At 34.0% G+C, this 26,874-nt stretch overlaps 3 protein-coding genes across 4 annotated transcripts; 1 reads left to right on the top strand and 2 right to left on the bottom strand.

Moving 5' to 3' along the window:
- Positions 1-214: 214 nt before the first annotated feature.
- On the bottom strand, positions 215-8,323 carry LOC128177964 (2-oxoisovalerate dehydrogenase subunit alpha, mitochondrial-like). The gene is made up of 9 exons (XM_052844900.1): positions 8,192-8,323; positions 6,787-6,930; positions 6,413-6,608; positions 5,996-6,157; positions 5,611-5,755; positions 5,356-5,417; positions 4,999-5,140; positions 2,757-2,925; positions 215-1,618 (listed from the first exon to the last, which is right to left on the bottom strand). Exons 1-9 carry the CDS (start codon positions 8,294-8,296, stop codon positions 1,436-1,438), a joined length of 1,308 nt encoding a protein of 435 aa, XP_052700860.1. The 5' UTR covers positions 8,297-8,323; the 3' UTR covers positions 215-1,435.
- A 3,720-nt stretch (positions 8,324-12,043) lies between these two features.
- Positions 12,044-18,056, top strand: LOC128175312 (deubiquitinase DESI2-like). Its single transcript, XM_052840842.1, has 5 exons — positions 12,044-12,395; positions 15,396-15,468; positions 15,575-15,668; positions 16,321-16,462; positions 17,041-18,056. The coding sequence occupies exons 1-5, from the start codon at positions 12,357-12,359 to the stop codon at positions 17,257-17,259; spliced, it is 567 nt and encodes a 188-aa protein (XP_052696802.1). The 5' UTR covers positions 12,044-12,356; the 3' UTR covers positions 17,260-18,056.
- Positions 18,057-18,560: 504 nt separating this feature from the next.
- Positions 18,561-26,220, bottom strand: LOC128175311 (galactosylgalactosylxylosylprotein 3-beta-glucuronosyltransferase I-like). 2 transcript variants are annotated; one of them, XM_052840840.1, is made up of 6 exons: positions 26,118-26,220; positions 22,807-22,909; positions 22,112-22,653; positions 21,505-21,591; positions 20,772-20,978; positions 18,561-20,326 (listed from the first exon to the last, which is right to left on the bottom strand). In XM_052840840.1, the coding sequence occupies exons 2-6, from the start codon at positions 22,889-22,891 to the stop codon at positions 20,225-20,227; spliced, it is 1,023 nt and encodes a 340-aa protein (XP_052696800.1). In that variant the 5' UTR covers positions 22,892-22,909; positions 26,118-26,220; the 3' UTR covers positions 18,561-20,224. The 2 variants fall into 2 exon arrangements, with proteins under 2 accessions (XP_052696800.1, XP_052696801.1); XM_052840841.1 differs by having other exon boundaries at positions 26,006-26,136.
- Between the last annotated feature and the right edge of the window lie 654 nt (positions 26,221-26,874).

Below are 26,874 nucleotides of genomic sequence, written 5' to 3' on the forward strand. Positions count from 1 at the left end.
AATCATTTAAATTCGTTGGGGCCAATTTTCGTGGATTATGACTTTTTTGCTCATTCGTGGGGATGTAATTTCGTGGATGCGTAGCCTACTGTTTCAGTAACATAGATAACTCTTTCTAAAATTGTTTTCGTTGAGGATTTAATTTCGTGGGAGAGGGCTACCCACGAATTCCACGAAAATTGAGCCACCACGAATTTTAATGATTCTACAGTAACTCACAAAATCCATGATTGAATTGTGCTTCATTTATTTTGGGGAAAAAAATTAAGCCTGCCGAAAAAACACACCGAAGAATAATTACGTAATAGGATGCCATGATAATACATACATGTATAGATCGAGTCACAGAAACATTAAGTGCATATTAAGTGAAACCTTTTGCACCACGTATGTTTACAAGGGCATAAATTTTTTACAGAAATGATGTGCGTAATATATATTCTTCACAAAGAAAATGTTGTTCCCAAAATGTTCACACCTTTTAAAAAAAGATTGATTATTTACTGAATGAAGAATAAATTTCAGAAAAATTATTCTGCTCATTGTATAACTACATGTATTTAAATCATCATTCCCAAATGAATTAATGTAAATGAGATCAGATGTCTGTTTTACTACATGTACTGAGTAATACATTCTTCACAGATATAACTACGCATTTTACCCAACAGTGAAGAATTTGTAACATATACTGCATACATTCAGTAAATAGAGGTAGAAGTTTCTTCAGACAAAAACCGGAGACTATTATGAATCTGCAAAAAATGCCTCACTTAATTATTCAGATATTTGTTTAGTCATAACTATAAGTACGGTACATTAAATTTTATAAAACAATCAAAAATTCAACACTTCAAGGTTTTAAAAAAATCCTTCAAAATGAAATAACTGCATGAGGCATCACAAAGATAAGTACATGTAATAGTTAAGTACTCCATATTCATATTATAAACTTCATTATGAGAAAGAGTTGTGATGATGGCAACATGGTACATGTATCTTCATATCAATAAACTTGTATTTGTACAATCAAGTCATAAAATAATTTCATTTTTGGTGCCACTGTAGACAATTACTTTGTTTTTTCTTACACACACACATAAAAAAAGAAAATCCCACCCAGACCAGCCAAGTGCCACTAACATGTCTTACTTTGGTTGATACTGAATGTTTTCGTATCACAATAATGGAATTGTAATTGAGTTCCTATAATCAAGCCTCCTATAATGATTGTGTTCCTACTGGCCGGTACATGTATAATCCACCCTCCTACAATGCTGTAGGCATCCTCCCCTAGCTATGACTCCTAGTGACCCCTACCATGGAGCCTGACAGGTCCTGATACATGTATTCCTTACTGTGGAAAGACCTGGTATATTCACACACAAGCAGTATTATGACAACATGAGATTCCTGAAGTGAGAAGTAACAGAATTCAATGTTCAGACCAGGCCTCGTAATTCTGTGTCGGGTATTTGTCCTCGTTCTTGGACAGATGTTCTTTAAGGGAATCCATCTGCTTCTGTAGGTGAGGAGGAATTTCCTCATACACGTCTTTAAATAGCTCTGTAGGGTTTGGCTTCTTTCTCTTCTCGGCTTTAGCGAACGACTCCATCACCTGGATGTTGATAATAAAAAAAGACTGAATGAATTTATGAATATTAAATATAACTGGACCAGTCATCTAATTTTTAAGGAAAGGAAACTCTATCAAATTAATATATTGGTACTTTTTATTATTATGGATATTCAAATATTTGCTAAAATTTAATTTGGGTGCCTCCCTGTTCACTCACATTCATTGTATTAAATACAATAATTCTCTTAAATTAACAAGGCCGAGTACAGAACGAGTACGCACGCTTTCGCGCAGCGTTTCATTTGTATTGTGACGTCATCTTTTTGCTTTGTTGATACCATGGAGTGAGTTTCAACTGCAGATATTCAGCGAAATTTGTTGAAAATAGCTCAATTGATGCGTAAAATTGATATTGTATTGTGGAATAAACATAAATGTCTCAAAGTATAAGCTATATTTGGGCTCGGGTCGAAAACGTGAAGAGGATTCAGCAAGCCTAGCCCTCTGTCACGTTTTCTTAACCCGCCTAAATATAGCCTAATTCATATATTTCAAGACAGTAACCATGTATTCTATATTAATGACCCTTCATATGTGATGTTTTATATTTATTTATTACTTAAATATGTCTGAATGTTTTAATAATACTATAAAGATCACCATTTCCGCCTTTGTCTAATAAAAAATAGCCATTATCTGACAAATCTGGGAAATTGGGCATACAAAAAACAACTTTGATAAGACCCCCGCAACAAACCAGGAGGTAAAAGGGTTTTTTTATTTGACCATTTGATGCCTTTTAGCAATAACTTTAATATGTAAAACTGAAAAGAAAAAGAAATCCCTAGGGCAGAACTTTTTTAAAAATGTAAAAAAATGTGCAAAAATGATACATTTCAAGCAAAATCCCATAGGGTCCTATGTTAAAAATTAATAAACTTTGAGATGACCCCTTAAACAAACGGTGTGGTATTAAATGTCTTATTTTTTTATCCTAAAATAATAATTATACAAGTAGGAATTCATGTAAAAAAATTTCATTCAAAAATCTAGGGCAGAACAAATTAGACCCATCCTCGTTAAAATAATGATCAGTATATATTAACAGACCATTTTCTGCATTGTATAAAACCAATACAACTCATTTCAGTACTGAATGTACAGAGAGTTTACAAACCATTTTCTTGGATTCTTCTTTCCACTCGTTTTCCTGGTCGTCATTCCACCAGCCTTGTTTAACCATGTAGCTCCGCAGTCTTCCAATGGGATTATTTGTATCAAACTTCACCACCTCTCCCTTTTTGCGGTACATGGAGCTATCATCAGATGTTGAGTGATGGCCTATCCTGTAATTTCAATCAATTTTAAACATTTTAATTATTACAACATTTCTCCCTTCATTTTCTTGAAATATCTAACTCAATATACACTACCAAGCACAAATATTGTTTATACATGTTTATACGTATGTATTGCAAAGTAACATTCTAAACAAATATAATATCAAAACTTCAAAAGTACAACACATGAGAGAATAGTTTCCTTGTAAGATTCATCCTTCTGACTGAATGGCTCTCGTTCCTAAATCACCCCTGCGAATGTTATTGTCATTCAAATTTTAGACCATGTGGTTTTATTTGACCCTTTCAGTTGCGCAGTAAAAATCGTACCTCGTGTATACAGTCTATTTCACAGTTCATGTATCTAGGTTCTTAATATAGTAGTCAAATATAAAATCTAGAGGTTTATTGATTTTAAACTTTATCTTCATTAATTGGTGAATAAAATGTGTTCTAGAAATAAATGTGACTATACAAAAATTAGTTTTTGTCTGCTGTTGCAACAACTAACATGCTTAAAAGAGATCCCTCCTGAGGATTAATTTTCGATCCGCGCCTGACCTAGTAATAACATCAATAGTGAAACAGACTATACCATTTTATGCAGAATGTTCCTTGAAAATGTCTCGATATACTAAGTTTTAATGCAAAACAGACACCCATTATTTTTTTTTAAAACACGGTATTGCATACCACAAGCACCAAACATGGCTAAGATTTTATTAAGCAACCCCATGGTTATATTTTCAACCACTCTACACGTGTTTGAACACGGACGATAACTCTGTTCTGAATATTATCGTTTAATATAAATAACTGCTAGATGGTAAAATAAGACATACATCTTGAAAGCTTTTCCCGTTTTAACATAAATCACAGTAGGATATGATATGAAAAACGACCAGTACTTACGTATTTTGAGAATATTATCCGAACACTTATACTTCCGCTCGAAATTTCACAGGAAGTGAACAAATATCGGTGAAGTCCCATGAACTTTCATTTGAGCACCTCTGGATTTATTACATACTTAGCAACGATAAAGAAAACATTCCGAACACATTCGCAGGGGTGTAAATGTTCAGTTTACCTGTAGGTCATGGCCTCTATCTATCTGTTTACCTGTAGGTCATGGCTTCTATCTATCTGTTTACCTGTAGGTCATGACCTCTATCTATCTGTTTACCTGTAGGTCATGGCCTCTATCTATCTGTTTACCTGTAGGTCATGGCCTCTATCTATCTGTTTACCTGTAGGTCATGGCCTCTATCTACCTGTTTACCTGTAGGTCATGGCCTCTATCTATCTGTTTACCTGTAGGTCATGGCCTCTATCTATCTGTTTACCTGTAGGTCATGGCCTCTATCTACCTGTTTACCTGTAGGTCATGGCCTCTATCTATCTGTTAACCTGTAGGTCATGGCCTCTATCTATCTGTTTACCTGTAGGTCATGGCTTCTATCTATCTGTTTACCTGTAGGTCATGACCTCTATCTATCTGTTTACCTGTAGGTCATGGCCTCTATCTATCTGTTTACCTGTAGGTCATGGCCTCTATCTACCTGTTTACCTGTAGGTCATGGCCTCTATCTATCTGTTTACCTGTAGGTCATGGCCTCTATCTACCTGTTTACCTGTAGGTCATGACCTCTATCTATCTGTTTACCTGTAGGTCATGGCCTCTATCTACCTGTTTACCTGTAGGTCATGGCCTCTATCTACCTGTTAACCTGTAGGTCATGGCCTCTTATCTTCCTGTTTACCTGCAGGTCATGGCCTCTATCTACCTGTTTACCTGTAGGTCATGGCCTCTATCTATCTGTTTACCTGTAGGTCATGGCCTCTATCTACCTGTTTACCTGTAGGTCATGGCCTCTATCTATCTGTTTACCTGTAGGTCATGGCCTCTATCTACCTGTTAACCTGTAGGTAATGGCCTCTATCTACCTGTTTACCTGCAGGTCATGGCCTCTATCTACCTGTTTACCTGTAGGTCATGGCCTCTATCTACCTGTTTACCTGTAGGTCATGGCCTCTATCTGTTTACCTGTAGGTCATGGCCTCTATCTACCTGTTTACCTGTAGGTCATAGCCTCTATCAGCACCGGTCGGTTGTGTGAGACACAGATTTCCCGAGCCTCCTTCGTGACATTGTGTACAGCAAACACATCATTGCCGTCCACTCTTATTGTCAGCATCCCATACCCACTGCCTCGGGAAGCTACCAACAAAACAACAACAAAAGTGATACATTTCATATCATGTACATGTTGGTAAAATTAATTTATGAGTACGGTTCATTTTGTACTACATGTACTAAGATTTTACATTCCTGCCAGGAAATGCCATGGAGTATAATTGAACTGACTATTTCAACAGCTGGCATTTTACAAAATATTTATTTACAATATAAACAGTTACTTCAGGAGTTTTTACCTATTCCATCTCCCCTGTATTGGTCAGATGTTGGAGTAGAGATTGCATACCCATTGTTTCTACTGCAAATACAACCAAACAGTTACATTTCTATTACAAATCAGCTTCAAAATGTCATTAAATCTATACATGCATACATGTATACATAGTTTTAGTACAATAAGTGATTAATGCCATGTTAATGAAGATGATGATGATGATGTGACTTTAACCATTAGCATATTGTTAGTCAAATAAAATGAAGAGAAAACTGACCAGAAGAAAATGACTGGGCAGTCCAGAGTAGCAGCAAAGTTAAAGGCTGCGTGGGCGTCTCCCTCTGAGGCTGCACCCTCCCCGAAGTAACAGATGACACACTTCCCGTTCTGGGCTCTCTTGAAGGCGTAAGCTGCACCAGAGGCTGTTTGGAGGGAAAATCACATTCATTCAATTAACATAAATATATACAAGTAGCAGTTCATTCTTAGGGAGAACTTTTTCATTGTAAATATATTTGCATATACATCAAACTTCTAACAACTTTTGAATGTAAGTTTAACATATGTAGTGTAATGTCACTAACACCTTAATTGGGTCATGAAGTTAACACACATTAACATAGACACAAGACATCATCAGTCATTTGCTCTTTTGTAGTTACCTTGAGGCATTTGAGTAGCTAGGGGGGATGATATGGTGACAAAATGGAGATCCTGAGATCCATAATGGACCGGCATCTGTCGTCCTTTGCCAACGTCCTCCGTGTTTCCATAACACTGGTTAATAAACTGATCAAGAGTGAACCCCCTCCACATCAGCACCCCTAAAACACGACCGAGGGGCTTGTATAGAAAACTGTGACCCAGTAAAAATATTGAGACTCACAGACCTTACAGAAAACTTGACATAAAAAAGTATAAACTCTATGTAACAGGTACCAGTGAATAAGCTTCAGAGCTCATCATTGTTACTTTTTTCATTCAATTCTTTAATAACACATTATTTAGTATGCTCTGAAAAACGATGAAGACATTGAAGCCCTCCATTACATTCTACAATGTACATGACATGTTCCTACCTGCCTCTCTGTACTGTCCAAACACCAGGTCCTCGGGGTGGAGAGCGGACGCTGAGCCGATGTGTGTGGCCTCCTCCCCAAAGTTAGTCATGTAGAATGAGATCCTCCCCTGCCTCTGCGATTCGTACAGGATCTTATCCATTGAGTTCAACAGAGTCATGTCCCGGTACATCTTTAGAATCGTGGTTTTGTCAATCTGTTTAAACAAACATGTAACAGCTTTGTAAAAATGTTATTTACAAATAACCTTAATAGTTAAATATTTTTATGATGAAACTGAATGAAATTTTTATTAATTACTATGAATATCTGTGACTCATCCTTCGTGAACGACATAGCTGATGTTTTTTTAACTGCCTTAATGTCATTGTTACCTTGGGGTCCTCACTTTTCTCGGTCATTTCTCCCTCACTGTTCATTACCCGGTACACAGGAATTCCAGCTTCCTCATCTGGATCCAAAAACGACAATTTATAGGTGAACTTTGACTTTGACCCAGGAAACTGAGGGCGGTCCTCCTAATAAAGGAAATCAAAGGAAATGTCAATTTCTATAAATGGATAGTTATTGAATTGTTGATGTAACCATTAAATCTATGTAATAGATTAGGAAAGAGGAAGGAAAATGCTATCAGAATTTGCTTTGTCTGAGCAATTGTAGTTTGTCAACCAAGTAATTTTGAAAAAAAAGTAGTGAAAATGAAAACTAATTCATACCAGTAATGAAAACTAGGGTTTAAAAAAAACCAAAAAAACTTGCTCCCCAACACATCCAGGTCACTGGGGTACTGCTTTCACATGGCAAATTGAAAAAGTTTGGTGAAATATGATGCAACTACAATTCTATAATCTACAGCACTTAATTGTCAACCAAAAAAAACTTGACAAAATATACCAATTTGCCCTGCAAAAGGGCAGTACTGCAAGTATCGTGAAGGAGTCTGTATTCAATGTTGTCTTTACTGACACTTTTTCTTATTTCTAAAACACAGTTAATGCCCAAAGCAAGCAAAAGGTTGTTTACCAAAAGTTACTATATTTCATCTATTCTAAAGTGGATTTGACTTATTTTTTGCAAAATAAAAAATATTTTTCATGCATTTCAAATTCATATCCCATTTGGGATATTATATCCAAGACAGGCTATTATATTCCATTTGGAAGATTGGTCCAAACCTGATGAACATTTAGAAAGTACGCTGTAAGAGAAATCTTTGAATGTAAATGTGATAGTCAGGTATATGGCATTCCTACTAGCTCTGGCTAGCGGGTTAACCTTTTAGCTCGATCGGTAGAGTGCTGGACTAGCGTGCCAGAGGACCGGGGTTCAAACCCCAGCAGAGGCAATAAGAGTCTCTGTTACATTTGGCGCCCACGTTGGGACCTGGGTATTCTCTGGTGGGTGAGAGAGATTGTTTCCAGAACTTTGCCCCACAGGCATTTGCACTCCAGGAGAGTCGGGACGCCTCTTTCCTTGGAGGGGAACAATGTGATAGAGTCAGGTATATGGCATTCCTACTAGCTCTAGCGAGCGGGTTAACCCTTTAGCTCCATCGGTAGAGTGCTGGACTAGCGTGCCAGAGGACCCGGGTTCAAACCCCAGCAGAGGCAATAAGTGTCTCTGTTACATAAACACATTGTTAGTATATACGTCAGTCTTGGGCATTTCGGACTGTATCATGTTGGCACATTTGCATGTTGACCATGGGCTCTGAGGCTGAGCATGCTCAGTATGTAAAATAAATATGTGCGACCAGTTTATTCGGTTAACGACACTTACGTGCACACATCTCACTGACGGACTCGTGCCTATGAGTCGACATGACACGGGCCTGGTCGTAAGATACCGCAACGTCCGCAGCGCTCCCCCAAGCTTTGCTGCCATCTCTGAATTTATTATTGACCTTGACAGCGACGGTGCGCCTTTTTACCCAAAAGGACACCTAATCCACTACGATTAGCGTAATTTCAGGATTTTACCCAATGGTTTGCTTTATGTGGAAGGGTGGTGAAAACATATCGATTTTCGCGAAGCTGTATAAATAGATAGAAAATTTATATTTTTCCCGTCATCACGTTTTAGTTAATGTTGTTTTACACCCCATCGAGGTTTTCATCGCTTGCTATTTTCCTGCCCCTATATTTTTACACAGGAGTAAAAATGGCAAAAATACTCAGTTACTACAGGCATGCATCGGCATACCACAACAATGATGACAGGGGGAAAGGGTTATAGAAAAAAAAATAACAGTTTAATTCAGCGTCAAATTCTCTACCATAACCGTGCGGGTGGATGGGTGGGTCTGAATTCTTTGTTCATAACCTGGCAATCGACGATATATCGAGATTTCAATTTTAATTGTCAAAAAACTATCCATCTGTTATAAATATAAGATATTTAAAGATTTTACATGACCATACTGCATACTGTGAAGTTTTGATTAACTTATATGTCATTATTTATAAGAAGATTAATTGATATTTTACATTAAAAGTTATAATGACGGATAACAGAAATTAAAATACTAGCAAATACAACTAAATTTAAAAAAACAAACAACAAACATACCAAAAACTGATTCTATGCGATGGGTGAGATATCTAATTATTTTAAAAGATATGATGTAAAGCTCGGATGCATTTAGTTAGAGGATCGATATTCTTTAATATAAATAATTATATATATATTTTTAAAAATATCATCCACAACTAGATAAAAGTATACATGTACTCTAAGGAAAAATAATTCTATGAACGTCTGCCTATCAAATAATGTAAAATGTATATATATATATATATATATATATATATATATATATATATATATATATATATATATATATATATATATATATATATATATATATATATATATATATATATATATATATATATATATATATATATATATATATATATATATATATATAATCATGTATATGTCATCAATCAATTTGATGCGGGCAGCAATGCAATTCTTGCATGATATCGATATACAGCAATAAATTAGTTATTGAGAGCCTCAAATGAATATTATTTGATGCACGTATGCACCAATCCAGTAATTAATAAAACTGGGATAATTTTTCATATCGCAAGCGCTTTTAGTATCTTTGAATTCATAGACCATTAATGATATGTAAAGAACAACTCGAATTTAGGTTATTTTTTAACTGATAGAACGAATGAATGAATGAGCACTAAAATATGCATAAAGTAATTGATCGCATACAAATTAATAATTCACAAGCATTGAAAATTGATTGATGATTGCATGCACAGTTATGATCAATCGATTCCGGAGAGAGAGAGAGAGAGAGAGAGAGAGAGAGAGAGAGAGAGAGAGAGAGAGAGAGAGAGAGAGAGAGAGCAGGTTGACGTGATTTAAGAGTGCGCGTATAATTTTGAATAACGTATCTTAAAAACCAGAAAAAATGGAATTTGTATTTCATTCCGTGTCATCAATCAGATGGTAATAATTTTAAAAAATGGGGAAAAAACTGTAAGTTTGTTATACTCAATGGATCATTGTTCTACACTTCTTATCAGTTATAGTTGCAGTACCACGTGCACTTGGCGTAAAACATTTCTTTAAACATAAAGGTATTCCCTCAGGCCTGTACAATTTGCGTATTAATTAAACCACATGCAGATGCATGCTTGCATGAGGACAGGACTCCCCCCCCCCCCCCCCACACACACCTTCCCAATTCAATTTTCAATTCTTTATTCGCTCAAGACCAGTTCACTGGTATTTGAGGTTCAAAATCAGTATTATATACAAATCAATGTACACGAATACAGTCAAGGATCACATGTACAGTAGGAGTAATAATGACAAAAAAAGGTTAAAACCACAATACAATAGGTTGTTAAAGTTGGTTTCTGGAAGAACAGACTTTGAAAATTTTCTTAATAAATATTGACAAGTTTTTTAGTTTTTCTACATTAAAAGTATTCATGAGCTCGTTAAATTTTATAATATTTTGGTTTTCATAATATCTCTTGGGTAAAAACATTTTTATGTCGTTTACAAAATGTGTACATTCTAAAATATAATGAAATTCATCCCCAATACTATTAGAATCACACATTGTACATTTTCTTAAATGTTTTTCAATATTATGCCATCTACCTGTTTCAATGGGGAATCGATGATTACATGTTCGTAATTTTGTAAACGTGATCCGTAGATCTGTAGGTAAAATCAACAAGTACTTTTCTAAATTGAGATTTGTTTTAAAAATTCTATAATTAATACATTTTGGTGAGTTATCTACTATACTTCTCCAATCTTGTACAAATTGATTTTGTAATATTTCTTTAACTATTAAATTAAGCCAGTCATAACTACATATTGTTTGATTTTCCCATATATAAGACAACCCGCACGAGTTGAGTATATCATGTATACATTTTATCCATGGATGTATAAAAGATCCATTTTTGTAACATCTATAAAAATAACAATAGATTACCGTTAGTGAGTTTACAGTCGTGGACTGTCAAAACTTTTGCCCAGTACATTATCATTTTAATTTTAACAATGGATACCTTCCAGTTTCTCCATACACCATACAATTTGGAGTACTAGATTTAAGATTAAGAATAAATTTCCAAAATTTTAAATGTACCTTTTCAATAATATCTAAATTTTCGTAACCCCACACTTCGCACGAGAAAAGTAAAATTGGGTTAATGACCTTGTCAAATAGGTCTAACTGACCATTAATTGGTAGGCTAAAATAACGTATTTTTCGTAAAACACCATATGATGCCTTTGACGCTTGTTCTACTAAATACTTTTTAGCATTATTAAATTTTCCACTTCTTGATAAAACAATACCCAAATAGCAAAATGATTTTACGTTTTCAATAGTTACTCCTTATTTATACAAAAATTTACGCTTTGACATTGCACCTTTTGAAAAAATGAGGATCTTTGTTTTGACTATATTGACATTAAGTTTCCATATACCACAATAATTTGCAAACACATCTAATAACTTTTGTAAATCAGGCGCAGATTCAGATATCAAGACAGTGTCATCGGCATAAAAAAGTAGACAGAGTTTACTCTTTACAAGTCTTTACTTCCTTTTTACTTATTGAATTATCCTTTTATGATATATTTCTATCTAATCTATACATTCATTACGAAAAATTACCTAAAACATAAATTTTATTAGAATTATATATAGTTAAAGTTATAAGTATATATATATAAGTAAATGGAGATGATTTCTTTACAATCAGATGTTTGGGGGTAAGTTTTCAGAGTAAATTCATAACTTAGCCAAAATATGTCATAAAAGGAGGTGTAAAATGATGTAAAGACCCGGGGTCTATACTGGGGGGAGGGGGGGGGGATCGGTCAGTCATGTCCTCAAGCACCAGTGAGTTCAACTTGATTTTAAATTCTTTGATTTTATATGTAGACATATCCCTTAATCTTTTTACATTATTATAATAAAATTTTTATAAACTTCAGTTTGCATCTGTACAATAATATAAGTTTTTGCTGTATGATGGGATTTTTAGTATCCTTGAAGGCAATTAGACATCTCGTAAACGGTTTGTTTGTCTAAAACGTCACATAATCTGTGTACCGTAGATTAACGATCGGGTTAGTGACGTTTTACTCTATCTATGAATTGCTTCCGCTTTGCTTACGCACCTCTTTATTGATGTTTTGGCACAATATACATTTTTAGTGACCTCGTTATATTTTACTTCGCTAGAACGTGTATTGTTGTTTCTGTGACGATTCAGTGTTCTATAGTCATGATTTAATCAGAAGGATTTTGTCCATTGTTCACCTTTTTTGTATGAACATCAGCCTCCGTATCTACGAAAAGATGACTCACGCATTTGGATGAGATGCAATAACATGTTGTGATTATTTTGAAGTTATTTATCATTTCCACCGAAATATTTATTACAAGATGGCACAAGAGGAGGTGACTTTGAATGTGTACGACATGGTAAGCATGATTAATGATTTCTTTATTACTCTCAATCAAAATAATACAGCACCTGTTCGCTGCAGTAAACATGATGGAGAGCTAAAAAGGTGAGATGAAGATTATTATGCGAAGAGATAATACAATCCTTCTCTACCAATGCTTTGGAATTTGATCATATACAATACAATGTGTACATATTCAATTTAATCAATTTGGAAAGTGATTGAATTATGCCTGAATATATTATATTTCTACTGATCAAATTATACGAGTGTTCCAAGGTGTTCCAAGTAATAGTGACTGTCAGTTAGTGAACTCTACTGGTTTTGTCTGAGTGACCCAACTGATACTATCTAATAGTTCCAATAATCATACAGATATTTATTAAGTGATCTCATACACATTAAACACAAAAGTATTTCCATTGTTCCTACATGAAAGACACATACTATTTGGTGTCTGTTCTGTTCAGATCTACATATTGTAATGATCCATCTGTTCCTGTCATTGTGATCCTGCTTATTCTGTCTGAATGATCCTATACTCATCCTGATTTTAGTGATTCCAAAGATTCTGTAATTTTGATCCTGCTAATCCTGTCATTGTGATCTTGATCCTATCCTGCCTGAATGATATTACTGATCCTTTCATTATGATCCTACTGAACATGTGTGAGTAATTCTACTGAGGGCCTTCCTTTATGATCCTACTGATCCTGACTTTGTGATCTTGCTGGTCTTTCTAAATGATCCTACTGAACCTGTTATTTTGATCCTACTGTTCCTGGTTGATTGATCCTACTGATCCTCTATATACATAAGTTTTATGACGACCCAGGATCTCTATAGGGATCATTACTTAAGTGCATGCAGTGGTTTTTTATGTAGTGTTAAATGTGTAGGTAATTGCCTTTTGTTACAACAGCAAGACAATCAATGAATTGATTTGAGAACACTGAGTCATTTGTATGTACAATTTCTGGATATGTTGCACAATAGACACGATAGATTCAAAACAACTATGAAAACAGTTGATTGAGCGGTAATTTTTATATAGATTTGTCAGCAGTGTCCTGTATTAGGCCTAAAAAAAAGTTTTGTGTAACCCGACCTAACCTACAAAAATGCCCCGATCCTACCATTTTTAGCTGTCTGTTTTTATCCCATTATGAATTTCATATTATTTCTATCAAAAAATCCGTTTTTAAATATGACACAAACAATATATTTAGGATTCATGCAGAAAAAAAATTGATACCCACCTAACCTAGTTTTTTCATTAGTGTTACCCAAAAGACATAATTTTTTTTGATAGGCCTTAGTTATTTTGTTCATAATTATATAGTGATACATGTACACTGTATTTCATGGTAACTTTGATAAAACCATTTAATTTAAATTATTAAAAAATGAAACTGTGAAAGTTTTCAAGATTCAGTGCAAAATATTGATACATGTGTTAACAGGATACTCTATCTGCTCTCTATAAATATATTCATTAAAATATGATTTAACTTTAAGTACCGGTAAAATTAATCTAAATGTAAATCACATTATGTATAAGATTTAAATAACATGATTTTTATTGATTGATCAAACTCTGGCTGTCATTAATTTTATTTTCCACAAATTCAAATAACAGGATATTATTTCCCAACTAATTAATAGATAGAGATGTAGAATAGATTATTTAACATTTCATACACAAAAATTTAATCTGGTTTATCTGCTGCCAATTTTCCTGTATTTGTCTGCATCTACCATCCTGGTTAAAAGAATCAAATTTCTGATTGGAATTAATATAATTAGCTTGTTTTCCAAGCAATATGGATATCATACATGATACGTTACTTCTGAATGGATATTCTTATCTATTTAAAAGATATCCCTATTTCTCCTTTATGTATTTCTCTATCTCTAATATTTGGACATCCCTTCATGACACCCCTTAGTTAGTCTTCCATCCCAATTCCTCTTATGGACATCACTCTCTCCTTTTTGAACATCCCTAACCAAAAGTGGACATCAATAATCCCATTATGAATATCCCTATCTCAGTACTGGACATCATTATCAAATTAATGCCTTTTTGTCCTTCATACTGTCATGATGTATTACTGCTTGGTATATAATCCTAATTGTATTCCTTCATCATTCACAATCATTCCTATCATTGTTCAATGTTTGTACTTTTGTGACGCAGTGTTTGAACCATGGTTGTTCGTAGGTAGTGGAAATCTTCAAGATTTTTTTGAAAATTTTATTTCAAACTCTTCTAATAAAAAAAGCATCAACATCCAACTGAAATACTTTATATTTTTATTTACTTTTATTTTCTATAACAAACTAATCACTGTCTTTTGAGAGCTTAATAGATATCTCAGGAATATTTTGTGCATATGTACAATCATTATGTAAATATCCCATATGCTTCATACTAGTTTTAAAAGAAGACATCCCGGGTATAGATAAATATGGCATGTAAAAACTGTATCAAACCCACACACCCACACATTTCTCATGCTGGAGAAGAGAACAGAACAAAGACTCAAACATTGAATGAACTTGGTGACTGGCAGTTGGAAATTGTCTAATTTTCTCACACTCCCAGGAGAAATTTATAAAAGCACACAGCTTCTTGTACAATTACTGCAGGAAAAAAAATCAATCAATCAGAATGCTGTCACCCTGCTGAGAGAACAGTTTATGAAACGCAAAGTCAAAAAGCGAGTTAATTTCCTGTTTATTTCCATGGGGTAAAATAGTGATCACCATTTTAGCCATGAATCTTAGTGAAGATGTAGTACCCATTGCACTGTTACATAATGGATTGATGACAATGGGTTTTCACTACTGTGTATATCCATAAAAAAAATGAATACATGAATATTATTTATTTTAACTAGATGAAAAATTGAATTAAAATGACATTAAAGCAACCATCAACTCACAGGTTCCCGAAGACTGCTATGGATATGATGACATTTCTGATGTGTACTTTTAATTGTTGATTTTTCAGTACTGGATCAATGAGTACACAACAAACCTGGGTTTTGGGGTGTTCCACTCGGGGGTGGAGGTCTATGGAATTGGTAAGTACTGCGTCAGGTAAAAAATATATGAGTATCTTATTGGTAATGTTCTGACTATGTGTGTAAAACAGTGCTGTTTGATTTATAGTGTAACTTACTTCTACAGAGTATGCTTACGGTGGACACCCTTTCCCGATGACGGGAGTTTTTGAGATCATGCCAAAAGATGCAGAGGACCTGGGAGAGCAGTTCAAATTTAAGTAGGTGGATTGTTAAGTTAAAACGCAGGTAGATAGCTCTCTCAGTTTGATTTCAAGTACATTGGTAGAAAATTCAATTTGAATTCAATGTATGTGCATGTTTATTTTAAAGTAACGGTTCAAGAAAATATTTGTTAAAAAATAAGAAATCAATTTAATAGAAAAATGAAGGTTTATTTGATTGGCAGCTCTGAACAAGTTAGCTAGATGATTAGGTTAGGTATACATATTGATAATCAAACCCAATTCCACTATGATTCAATACGCTAATATTACCATGCAGGTAGTCTTTAAATGAAAACCATGCAAAACAGGAAATTGATGTAAAACCATTCCCTGATGGTTAATTGATATTTCAGACTCTTGAAAATCAGATTATGAGAATTAACGGTTAGTAATGGTTTGATCATCTAAGAGGGTTTAACAGTGATATCAGAAGTGCTCACCTCAGTGAATGACATACACATGCTGTACAGTGCAGTTCAGCTGGATGTTTTACAGGGGAAATCTAAGCTGTATTAACTGTTCCAATCATCTTATATGAAGATTAGAAGGAGGAAGCATTGTCAAGAAAAATTAAATTTAATTAAATCAGAGTGAGTTTTAATTTCCAAAGGAGATAGTTATAAGTCCGAATGATGAATACTTGCAGGGAATCCATCCGGATGGGAAGAACAGACTTTACTCCCGAGGATGTGAGGAAGATAGTTGATCAGCTGGGGAAAGACTTCAAGGGTGACCAGTACCACCTCCTGAACAAGAACTGTAACCACTTCACCGCATCCCTTACACAGGTAAAATACACTACACCACCCAACACTTTACAATATAAGGCTAGGGACGTAAAACTTTTAATCAGCTCAATTCTTATTGCAGTTTCATCTGTCAGTTATATAAGTGAAGCCTAGATAAAAATTGAGCTCTTTCATCTAAGTTTTGTGGCCCTGGAGGCTGCAAACTCTTCACTGCATCCCTTGCACAGGTATTAAACAGCAACCCAATTAACACTGATTAATTGATAATTCAAAAATCATTGGAAATGTTGGTAATAGTAATTTAATATATGGGTAAATACATACTTTATTAGGATACATTGGTACAAGACATATATTAAACTCTATGCATGTCATCAATGTTGACTTTTGGCCTCAAACGAGTCCTCTTATTCCAGCTAAAAGCATGCACATATACCAGTAACTGATTTTGTACAGTTTTATAACAAATATTTAAAATAAACAGGAAAATACCTAATCTTTCAATAGAGTCTAGTATTAAAAGATACTTCATGAATTTGCTGAATGAATATACATGAATTTTGATCAACATTCTTTAATATTTGAGTTTAATTATCATAAATGTGGGTCTTTCGTAGATTCTATGTGGGAAGGACCCACCCAGCTGGGTCAATAGATTAGCCTACGTAAGTACGTGTATTCCATTCCTAGAGCGAGCTTTACCCAAGGAGTGGCTGACCCCCATAGCCTTACAGCAAGCCCTTCAGGAGCCAGTGGTGCGGGACTACGACTCCCGGGGAGCCTCAGGGAGAACCGAACGGGGTGGAAGTTTTCATATACACAATCGTCACAAGTAGTCGTACCATTTGTTGAGATATTGTCCAGTATTCTTGTGCATGTGATGAATGAAAGTAAATTTGATAGCTAGAAAGACTTCTGAAGAGAAAGTTTCTTGATTTATTTGTTATATCATTGTGAAATGATTATTTTTAGATATTTATTTTTTTCAGATTTTTAAAAATTATTTAATTTGTTTATATTAGAAGTTGTGCAATCTTTTTATGGGCCAAAGGAGTTGTAGGTTCAACACACATTTGGTCACTGTATCAGATATCATTAAAGGGCCGATACTCTATATGCTTGCAATTGCTCAACACATGTATACACATACTTCAAGGAGCAAAACAATGAAAATTCATTTGATGTCCTAGTTATATATTCAATTTGAACACTCAAAAATGTCCCACTGATCACTTGATGTGATCAATCTTTGAACAATGTGGTCCTGTAACTCATAGGATTTTTATTGGTTACTTTACTTTTTTGTTATCCTGTGCTGGGATTTGAGAAAGATTTTCTAATTTGAAATTAACTAGATATTGTTTGTAAAGAACAGCTCCATTGACCATCTGGAATTTGTATACATGTACTGTCAGGTTGGCCAATCATTTCTATAACAGTAAAAAACTGTTGTCTGTTACCGGTATGTGAGCTTGTATCATTTCTTTCATCAGTATTGATAGTTTCAGTGATTTGTATTTGATGTCATCAAGTGCTGTACTTTTTTTAAACCTTTGTACACCAACAGTATACTTTTATGGTAATCGTTTAACTTAGCATTTCCATGGCTATACTTGTGTAAGTCACTATCGATCTGTTCCAAAGGGGGCTGTTCATTTCTCAACTTTCATGATAAATTCACTCATAAAAAATTAACTCTCAGTGCCTACAAATGCATTTACACTGTAAATATATGATAATGTAGAGCTCCTTTAGTATGGTACCCTCAGAGATATCAGTTTGCTGACATAGGGAAGTATTTTTTGCGATCATCAATAACATTCTTTACTATTCCATTGGCATGTAAAAAATTTTTGGCAAGACAAGCTTTATCTAATAACAAGTTGTTGAAGGTACCTTTAATTCAAAATGTCAAACAGAAATTATTTTTGTAGAGTTATTATTTTAATTTGAATCCTCTACTTTACAACCTGGAAATTTTAGTTTTTAAGGTTGGGTTTTATAGTTACAATGTAATAATTCAATTAGCATACTCTTGTGGTCTTAAAAAAGGAAACATGTAAATATCATTAATTGAATCAAAGATGGAGTTAATTTCCAAGACCCTAAGGACTTCCTGTAATCAATTTTTTCTTTATATAATCTGTCTGAATCTCTCATAATATTATACATAAACATAAGTTTCCAGGTACAGTTTCCACCACAGGGTAATTTATATAATTTGTATATTTTCAGGGTTTTATGTTTTCTGTCATAAAATACAGTTGTTTAATTAATACAGGTGCAGAGAACTTGAACTGTCTCTCCATTTATAAATCTTAAGCTGTTTTGTATGTGTACCAAGCCTGCAGAACAGGAAACTATTTTAAAAGTACATATCTTTGTACTCAGAATCCTGGAAAGAGTTTGTCGTGAGTTTAAATATATAGGTATTATTTATTGTACATCTAGCGTTCTTTTGAGTTAAAAACTCCATTTTTTGAATGAAAATACATGTAGAGAGAGGGTCTGAGTTCAACTGATTGCATTTACATGAGGATATTTGAGAGGTTTAATTGTTATAATGATCAATACAGTACAAGATGTAATTATTCATAGTACTGCACAGACTCATCAAATACAATGTCATGTATGTAATGATGTTGACCAGTCAAAATAAATGTTCTTACCAAGTTTACATGTTCATCATACAATAAATGACTGTTTACAAAAATAGTATTTTGTCATCTTTATATTTAATAGCATCTTGAGTTGCTTAGGTTAAGACATGCACATATTAAGAGAAAACAAAAGTTTTGATACATATATGTATTATGTACATGGCAGTCCTTGAAGAACAGAATATTGCCATAAATGGTGTGGGCAACAATATTTTTATCCTGGGGGGCTTATTTAATCTCTGTTACCAACAAACAGTCAGTATGAAAAAAAAAATAAAAAACAGGCAAGATTTCAAATACGAGTTTGAACATAATTGTTCTTTCACCTTTTTGGTACCTCACTATTACTCAACAACTCAGGAGTGTGAAAAACTAATGTTTTTTTGCTGGATTTTAATCCTTAACAGTTACTGTTCATTAGTCTGTTCATCACAGATCACTCTACGTTTAAGTCATACATCACGCAAGCCAAATATGCCATTGACATGATGATGTCTTGGAGTTGTAAAGGTCTGATAAGGTAAAGGTGATCAAATCCATAAATTATTTCAAAATTCTCTTGTAATCGTTTCTTTCCAGTCAATACAAAAAATAAGTCGCCTGTTGAAATTTTATGTGGATAGGCAGCGACTGAGTATATCAATTTTGGAATGTATGAATATAAATATATTACATCTACATTTTACATGTGGTTTATATTGTAATATTATATAATTTCTGACAGTCTTTCTTTTACCATCTTTTAAATTGTAAACTGTACATATAATAATTTATATAATCATCTGCAGAATTACCCATTAGAGATTCATAGACAAAAATAGCAAATTTTGATTTTTTCATTAATTGTACATATACTGTGCATGTAATTGCCAGTTTTATTCAATATACAACTTATGTCATTTTCCACATCCATCTGTCTTTACACATATTTCCACAAACACAACCCAGTTATGTAATAGCATATCACAGTAAGCATATAAATCATCCATACAGCGACCTTGTACAACATGTTCTCTTGTTCAGTACTTTGTAAAAGAATACTTATATAAAATGGTAATTGATGAATGAACGGCTTTCCTATGTTCACATGAAGGGATGTTTTTGCTTTTCATCTGTTTTTGTAGCAAAGCCACCTTGGTGGCTATATTTCTATATTAGGATTTGTTCCTTTTCCTCTTTTCAGTTTCAGTTTTGCTTCATTTTTGATTTTATATTTTTCTGTCCTAGTGTGCCAGACTAAAATCTGAAAATAAAGATAAAAGGTGGAAACGTGTGCACAATTATACTAACATTTCAAATTACATAACTATACTACACATTTATACATGCATGTACCTCCAATGCTACTGGTAGATTTTTCATAAGTTGATCAAGACAATATTCCATTACCAAAGGAGTAACATATTATTTTCAATACAATTTATACAGCCAATTTTTGTGTTGATGATGCAGGCATTGCATACATAAATATAGATACAATATATTACATAAAACTACAGAAGTATGTCCATAGGATATAAATGCCATGTCATATAGTACATTTGTAGGGAGAATGGAAGACTGATAATTTCTATTGTGTATACAGATGTTAGGGTAGGGTGAATGCAGGCTTAGTCAAAAAATTGGTTGTTTAGTGTTTTTTATTACCCATTCAATTATATAACACAGAAATTACAATTGACACTGACCTTTGTACATTTTTCAGCCCTAGGTTCTAGATCAGCCATTGTGACATCTAGAAGTTTGAGTATGGTAGATTCTTGGTAGCCCCGCTGGACATTGTTGCTGAACCAAGCACTGGGGTGATCAAAAAATAGCTGCAAATTGACGGCAAAGCCTGCCATGTCTATTGGGAAGGGTCTGTCAGGCTTAAAGTACACCTCCCAGCCTGTCACCTTAAACAAAAAGCAAATCATTTATCAACATACCAGTAATTCTCTCTTTTTTTATATCAAATATCAACAATGCTTTTAAATTTAATTTAGCTTAAGTATAAGAATTTCTAATTCTGAACCAAAATTTTAATCATTTTCAAGTGAGATACAGAGTTTATGATTCATGTAATGTAAACATGACCTATACATGTTTTTGTTTACATGGGTAATACTGGTAGGATACTAATACAATATTAATTGATAATAGTTGGTTATGAATACAACAAAAAAAGTTATACATGTATGTCAGTCATTTTATATTTGAAAATAAGCATTGTAGTTTTTTCACTACAAGTAAATTAAAACATATGGCACAAGCCTTGGTTCATATTACAGTACAGCTTTAATCAGTACAATACAAACTCAAAAAAGATAGCAATAACTGATGCTAATTAACCAAACCAAAGACTAAGTTTCATCTTTAGGCTGACATCGAAGGCTGATCAAAGAGTTGGAGATAACTGACGTCTTGTAACAGAACATTTACCGAGTTTCTATCACAGATTGGACTCTCGTATCTCAGTCCCCCCACCATACCCACAGGCCAGACAGACACCTTCTTTGTTGACCGCATCTGAAAAAATGTCCACATCAAAATTAATTTCCTCATTAACGACAATCAGCTTCATTTAAATTACATGTAAGGTTGTTAACTTTCACACATTTAACTACATGTACATGTATCTACATACTGGTATAAAAAGTAAAGGTTATTTATACATTCAAATGATCTACAATGATATACATTGTATTTTTGCCCATATTCATGCCCAAAGAAAATTTGACTTTGGTACAATTAAGTGCTCTGTGGCACTGATGTACAGTTAATAGGCCAATGGATAACCCTGTTACAGTGTGTTCTATGCATCAAAATACTAAGAGAAAAATACCTAACTATTACTAATGTAATTAAATTCAAAATAAAGATTTGATGTGTGTGAGTGATATATTTCATTTAAAATTTAATACAATCTGTGGTAAAATTCCTAAAATCTATAGAAGATTGGTATATTTGGCAATCTGGCAAAGCTTTGTAGGGCACTGTTTTATGAATAGAACATATCTTTGAATTAAAATCTAATTTTACTAAATACCTCTTCAAAGAGTTCCACACTGTAGGTATTATCATCGTCAGCGAAGTACACCACCCCCCTGTTTGTTTGAGGGTCAAGAGATGACCGGATCCAGGTCAGCCCAGCGTTCCTCTGCAGAACCCCCCGGGGCTTCAGCCAGTTGGGGTCGGAACTCTTCAATTTCAATTGCTGCGGAGTGGCCACATTAAGATGAGTGTAAGGAATTTGGCAGTTAGCAAGGAAGCGTCTGACTTTGTCTGTTTTTCTGTCCGAATCCTCCACCAATATCCAGTGTATGTTTGGCACATGAAGAAATGTGTAATACAGGCGAGTCAGCTCTGCCCTCTGCTCAATGCGATCATACGTAGGGGTGATTAAGTATATTGTAGGAAGGGAAGAATTGAAGTGCTTTGGATATGGTTTAAGCATTCTACATTTATGTAGTTTTTCTTCGTAATTAATGATTAACTGCCTGGATTCATCTAACTGTGTCTGTTTTTTGGCAAGTCTTTGGTTGAGAGTTGCAATTCTTTCTTCCCAATCATCATTTTCTCTAATGCTCACTTATTACAAAGACAAGTTCACAAAACATAAACAATCAGAAGTACATATTAATACACTACATATACCAAAATATATTTTATATATACTGTGAATAGTCTTGAGGTGTTTGATTCATTATCAAATTAAAATCTGATCATATCAAAACAACTTACTGTGGTAATTAAGAAGCCATAAGATGAACACAATGGAGGAAATGCAATAAAGATAAAGAATCTTCCTCAAGGTAAATCTTCCCATTTCTGATACATCATTTATCTGAAGAAAAAAAGAAGACATAAACATGTGACACGCTGCTCATCTGCTTTACCATTCCAGGGTGCAGAAAATTACTGATATCAGAAATGTCAATTGTTGGGGTGAATAACAATTAAGAATTTATTTTTATTATTACTTTTTCATTCTTTAAATAATGGGTTCTCTTGGTCAGAATGGTTAAATAAGAGCTTTTGATTTATACATTGACAATGTCACATGTAAAATCATTTATGTCGCTGGTGACACTAATTTCAATCCCCTTCATTTTGGGTTTACATTGTGTTTACACTATGAACACATCCAAATAAATCAGGGCTTACCACACACATGTATATTATTTTTTGTTCAGTTGTTTTTGTTCATGCAAAGCTTTTTAAAATGATCGTGTCATAAGAATCCTGTCAAAGTTGCTTCTTTATATAGAAATACTTTAATTAGGACTTAGATCTGTTGTCCGTCATGATCTTCATGTTAAATTATAGCGAGCGCAGCTGGGCGGCGCAAAGCGCCGCTCGCATAGCGAGCTCCATAGTCAACGTGTAGCGAGCTCCATAGTCAACGTGTACGAAATGAGGAAATTCGAGTCGAAATCTGCACATTGTTCAAAGAAATTTTTATGAGCCCACGTGAAAAAGTTCTACATATCCCAATAATCCTTTGCGGTGCATGGCAACATGGTGGAACAGGAAGCGTTTCTAAGGAAAATTCTTACCTTTTAATCGTATACATCTATTTCAGTTATAACAACAAAAATCTTTTAAAAACACTGAAGTAAACAACACATATGCTTACGTAAAAAACTGTACGTATTTGAACTTTTGCTGACATATGACGTCATTCCCTTTCCCGAATTTTTCCGACAATTCACGAGAACTGTCGAGCGCAAAAGAAAGTTAAGTTTAGAGGTGGATCAAGCATATATGTACTGGATGTAACGTGCAGTAAGTACTCAGTATCAGTATCAATGGTAACTCTTCGGCTGATTAGTTTTGTTATCATATTTTTTGGCTAAGTAAATACACATGCAAGTTCCATACTTAATTTACTGTCATATTGATTCAATTGTAATATGCATGCGTGAGGTAGGTGACAAAAACTTATTTAAAAAATGTCTACAACGCATATATAGCATACAAAAATTAAGAAAATTATAAACGAATTTATGATACAGAGGAAAATAACAACAAGGAACAAAATGGGAAATAACACACTCAGACAAGCAGTTTATTATTTACTGATTTTAATGATCATTATTAACTCTTTTCCCCCTGATGCCACCATTTGACGCATTTGTCATTTCCCTATAAGGTTTTCTTAGCCTCCCCCTGAAACTTTTTTGACTGTTTAAATGAATATTAGTGGTACTGTTTCACCATAGTTATTGACAAGAATTGTTGTCAAACCATGTCATATGATATACCACTGTGATCGGAAAAGATTGAACTTTAACATTATAACTTTAGAGTACACAAATATATTAATCGAAATTAATCAGGTGAGTTTATTCAGGTAATTTTACCTTTACATTATAAAAAATCGTGATAAACATGAAAATTTATGCATGAAATTTTAGCATATGATCAACTATTGTACAAAAATATTTTTCCTTTTTTTGGATAATGTATTTCTTGTTTTATCTTGCAAATTGAGAGCAATACACAACAATCAAGATTTAATTAAAATCATTGAAATTCATCCATAAAGTAATATGTTATCAAATGATCTTATTTCATATTAAGACTGCAATCAGAATTTTTTTAAAGTTTTATATTTATGCCATTTTTAATATCAACTACATTAGATACCTGTATTGAAGGTAATTCAGGTAGAAAATACCTGTACACTATCTTATCTATTGTCTGCACAGTTATACAGCAAAATTTGTTTTAAATTGTTATTATAATTCAGGATAAACATAATAATTTTCAAATAAAGATTTCAAAACATTTGTTTAATAACCAAGGTATGTGCTAATAATCTTCGCCAAAGTTTCGTTTACTGGGCACCCCCCCCCCCCCCCCCCATCGTCGCATAGCATGTAAGGCATAGTGTATTAGTTTCCTTTGGGTTTTATTTCTTAAATTATTTTATGGAACAGTATAACTATAATACTGTAGAAGTTCAACAATGAATGAGTTGATTTTTTAGTTAGAATAGGCCCAGACTGATGCAATGCACATGTGCCGATGTTCGGAGGCCGCCATTGTTGTTGTCATGCACAGGTGTCGTGAATTAGCCTCAATTCACTGCTAATTAACCTTATTCCTGTCATAAACTTCAAAGGAAGTGGATTGATCATGTTTATGACCACTTGGGGATAATTTCAAACACACGGAATCATCTAGAATATCTTTAACCAATCTCTGTCATACTCGTCCAACGCCGCCATTTTTTTAAACTTCACAGGTGTGTGTATCACGTGATATCTGTCAAACCATTGCTTAACCTGACTGTGTATAATCGTCTGTGTAAGGTGGATACTATTAGATGTTATTTGCCACTAAATTTTGAATCAGACAAGTAAAATAAACACAGAATATTGAGGCTTTATATAGACGCGTCATAAGTCGTCATTAGGGAAATGACCAACGCGTCATATCGTGGCATTAGGGGGTAAAGGGTAAAATGCTTCAGGGGGAATAGAGTTAAAGAGTTAAGGAATGATAAAACATGATTGTCCTTTTATAAAAAAAAAATCAAACGTCTATGATTCGACATATTTTAATAAGTCTGTTTTACATTAAATTTATGCTCAGTGGTAGTTTGTTTAAGTGTATTAGCCTAAATGGACAATTGGAATAAATGTTTGATAACTTCGGGTTTCTTGCGGTGATAAAGTTTTCGAGACAAAGCCAAAGTTTTTAGGTTGGGGCAAGTCCACAGGTTAACGTTGCATTTAACAATGATGAGAGATGTTTGGTTCCTTCTGCGCTCGCCCCAACGGTCACACCGTAAAACATATTATTCAAACTTACTGCTAATACCAAACAACCAGTATATAAACATGTTATTTACTTATTTTGTAACCGAGTTGTAAAAGTGATTGGGAATACCCCAAATGACTGTATTCTATTTATATCGCTACTGTAGCTTTACCTGTTCTCTAAAGTATCGTCGATTTTAACCACTGACAACGACGTTTGCCTTCCTTAAAGTAAAACCTGGTCTAACCTAACCTATACATACAACTCTACACAAAAATGTCTACCTCTTTCTTATTGAATTTAACTGCTACTGTCTGTTCCAAGTTACATAGGCTTGACAATTGGATGTAATTCTAGTAGGAAACAATCTAAGCCACATAATTTTAGAAGTATGTCTGCACAAATCACTGTTTTCCGAGAAAATATTTTAAAGGCGGCCGGGGGGTCGAGGAGTTGGTGGCCGTGTTTGCATGGTCAAATTATCACGAAATTAAAACAAACATATTAACTAAAACAAAGATATTAATCAAATTAATGAATTTGAGTAGAAAAAAGTTTAAATAGATAAAAAAAAAGAGTTAACCATTCCTCTGAAAGCTGTGTTATCTCACAGGCACCTGAAATTTTATCAATCAGTCGCTTAATAAGTCATATATCGAAAAATTCTACCCCTACTATATATAAATACACAAGGTGTGCAACGCCATTTTGACCCCCTCGTCAATTCAGGCTTCGATTTGCCACATAAATCAGATATGCCTACCGGTTTGCGTGTAACATTGAGTTCAAATATGATATTTCTCACTATACGTTTCGTCCTTATGTTTAAATCCAACGCATTGATAATGCTATCAACTAAAATTCACGCAGACTTTGAATTTCGTCCCGAGGCTCGATAGCCATCAGCTGACGTCACGAAATTTCAACTCCGCGCTGAATGATCTAACACATAAACTTTTTAAAACGTATGTTAAGTAAAATGAGGATAACAAACAACACAGTGTTTTGGTTTCTTTAGTGCCTCTGATCTTAGTTTGTCAA

Source organism: Crassostrea angulata, chromosome 3 (genome assembly GCF_025612915.1).
Source record: "Crassostrea angulata isolate pt1a10 chromosome 3, ASM2561291v2, whole genome shotgun sequence".
NCBI classification, from domain to species: Eukaryota; Metazoa; Mollusca; class Bivalvia; order Ostreida; family Ostreidae; genus Magallana; species Magallana angulata.

What these genes read in the sequence shown, in the direction of transcription:
- LOC128177964 (XM_052844900.1), bottom strand. Translation starts at nt 8,296, where the DNA reads ATGGCAGCAAAGCTTGGGGGAGCGCTGCGGACGTTGCGGTATCTTACG. An exon ending in CGTCAGTGAGATGTGTGCAC is followed by an intron (nt 6,931 to 8,191) that starts GTAAGTGTCGTT and finishes TTCCTTTATTAG; the next exon opens with GAGGACCGCCCTCAGTTTCC. An exon ending in TGCCCAGTCATTTTCTTCTG is followed by an intron (nt 5,418 to 5,610) that starts GTCAGTTTTCTC and finishes TTGTATTTGCAG; the next exon opens with TAGAAACAATGGGTATGCAA.
- LOC128175312 (XM_052840842.1), top strand. Translation starts at nt 12,357, where the DNA reads ATGGCACAAGAGGAGGTGACTTTGAATGTGTACGACATG. An exon ending in CTTTGAATGTGTACGACATG is followed by an intron (nt 12,396 to 15,395) that starts GTAAGCATGATT and finishes TTGATTTTTCAG; the next exon opens with TACTGGATCAATGAGTACAC. An exon ending in TCACCGCATCCCTTACACAG is followed by an intron (nt 16,463 to 17,040) that starts GTAAAATACACT and finishes GGTCTTTCGTAG; the next exon opens with ATTCTATGTGGGAAGGACCC.
- LOC128175311 (XM_052840840.1), bottom strand. Translation starts at nt 22,891, where the DNA reads ATGGGAAGATTTACCTTGAGGAAGATTCTTTATCTTTATTGCATTTCC. An exon ending in CAATCTGTGATAGAAACTCG is followed by an intron (nt 20,979 to 21,504) that starts GTAAATGTTCTG and finishes TTTTTGTTTAAG; the next exon opens with GTGACAGGCTGGGAGGTGTA. An exon ending in GGGCTGAAAAATGTACAAAG is followed by an intron (nt 20,327 to 20,771) that starts GTCAGTGTCAAT and finishes CTTTATTTTCAG; the next exon opens with ATTTTAGTCTGGCACACTAG.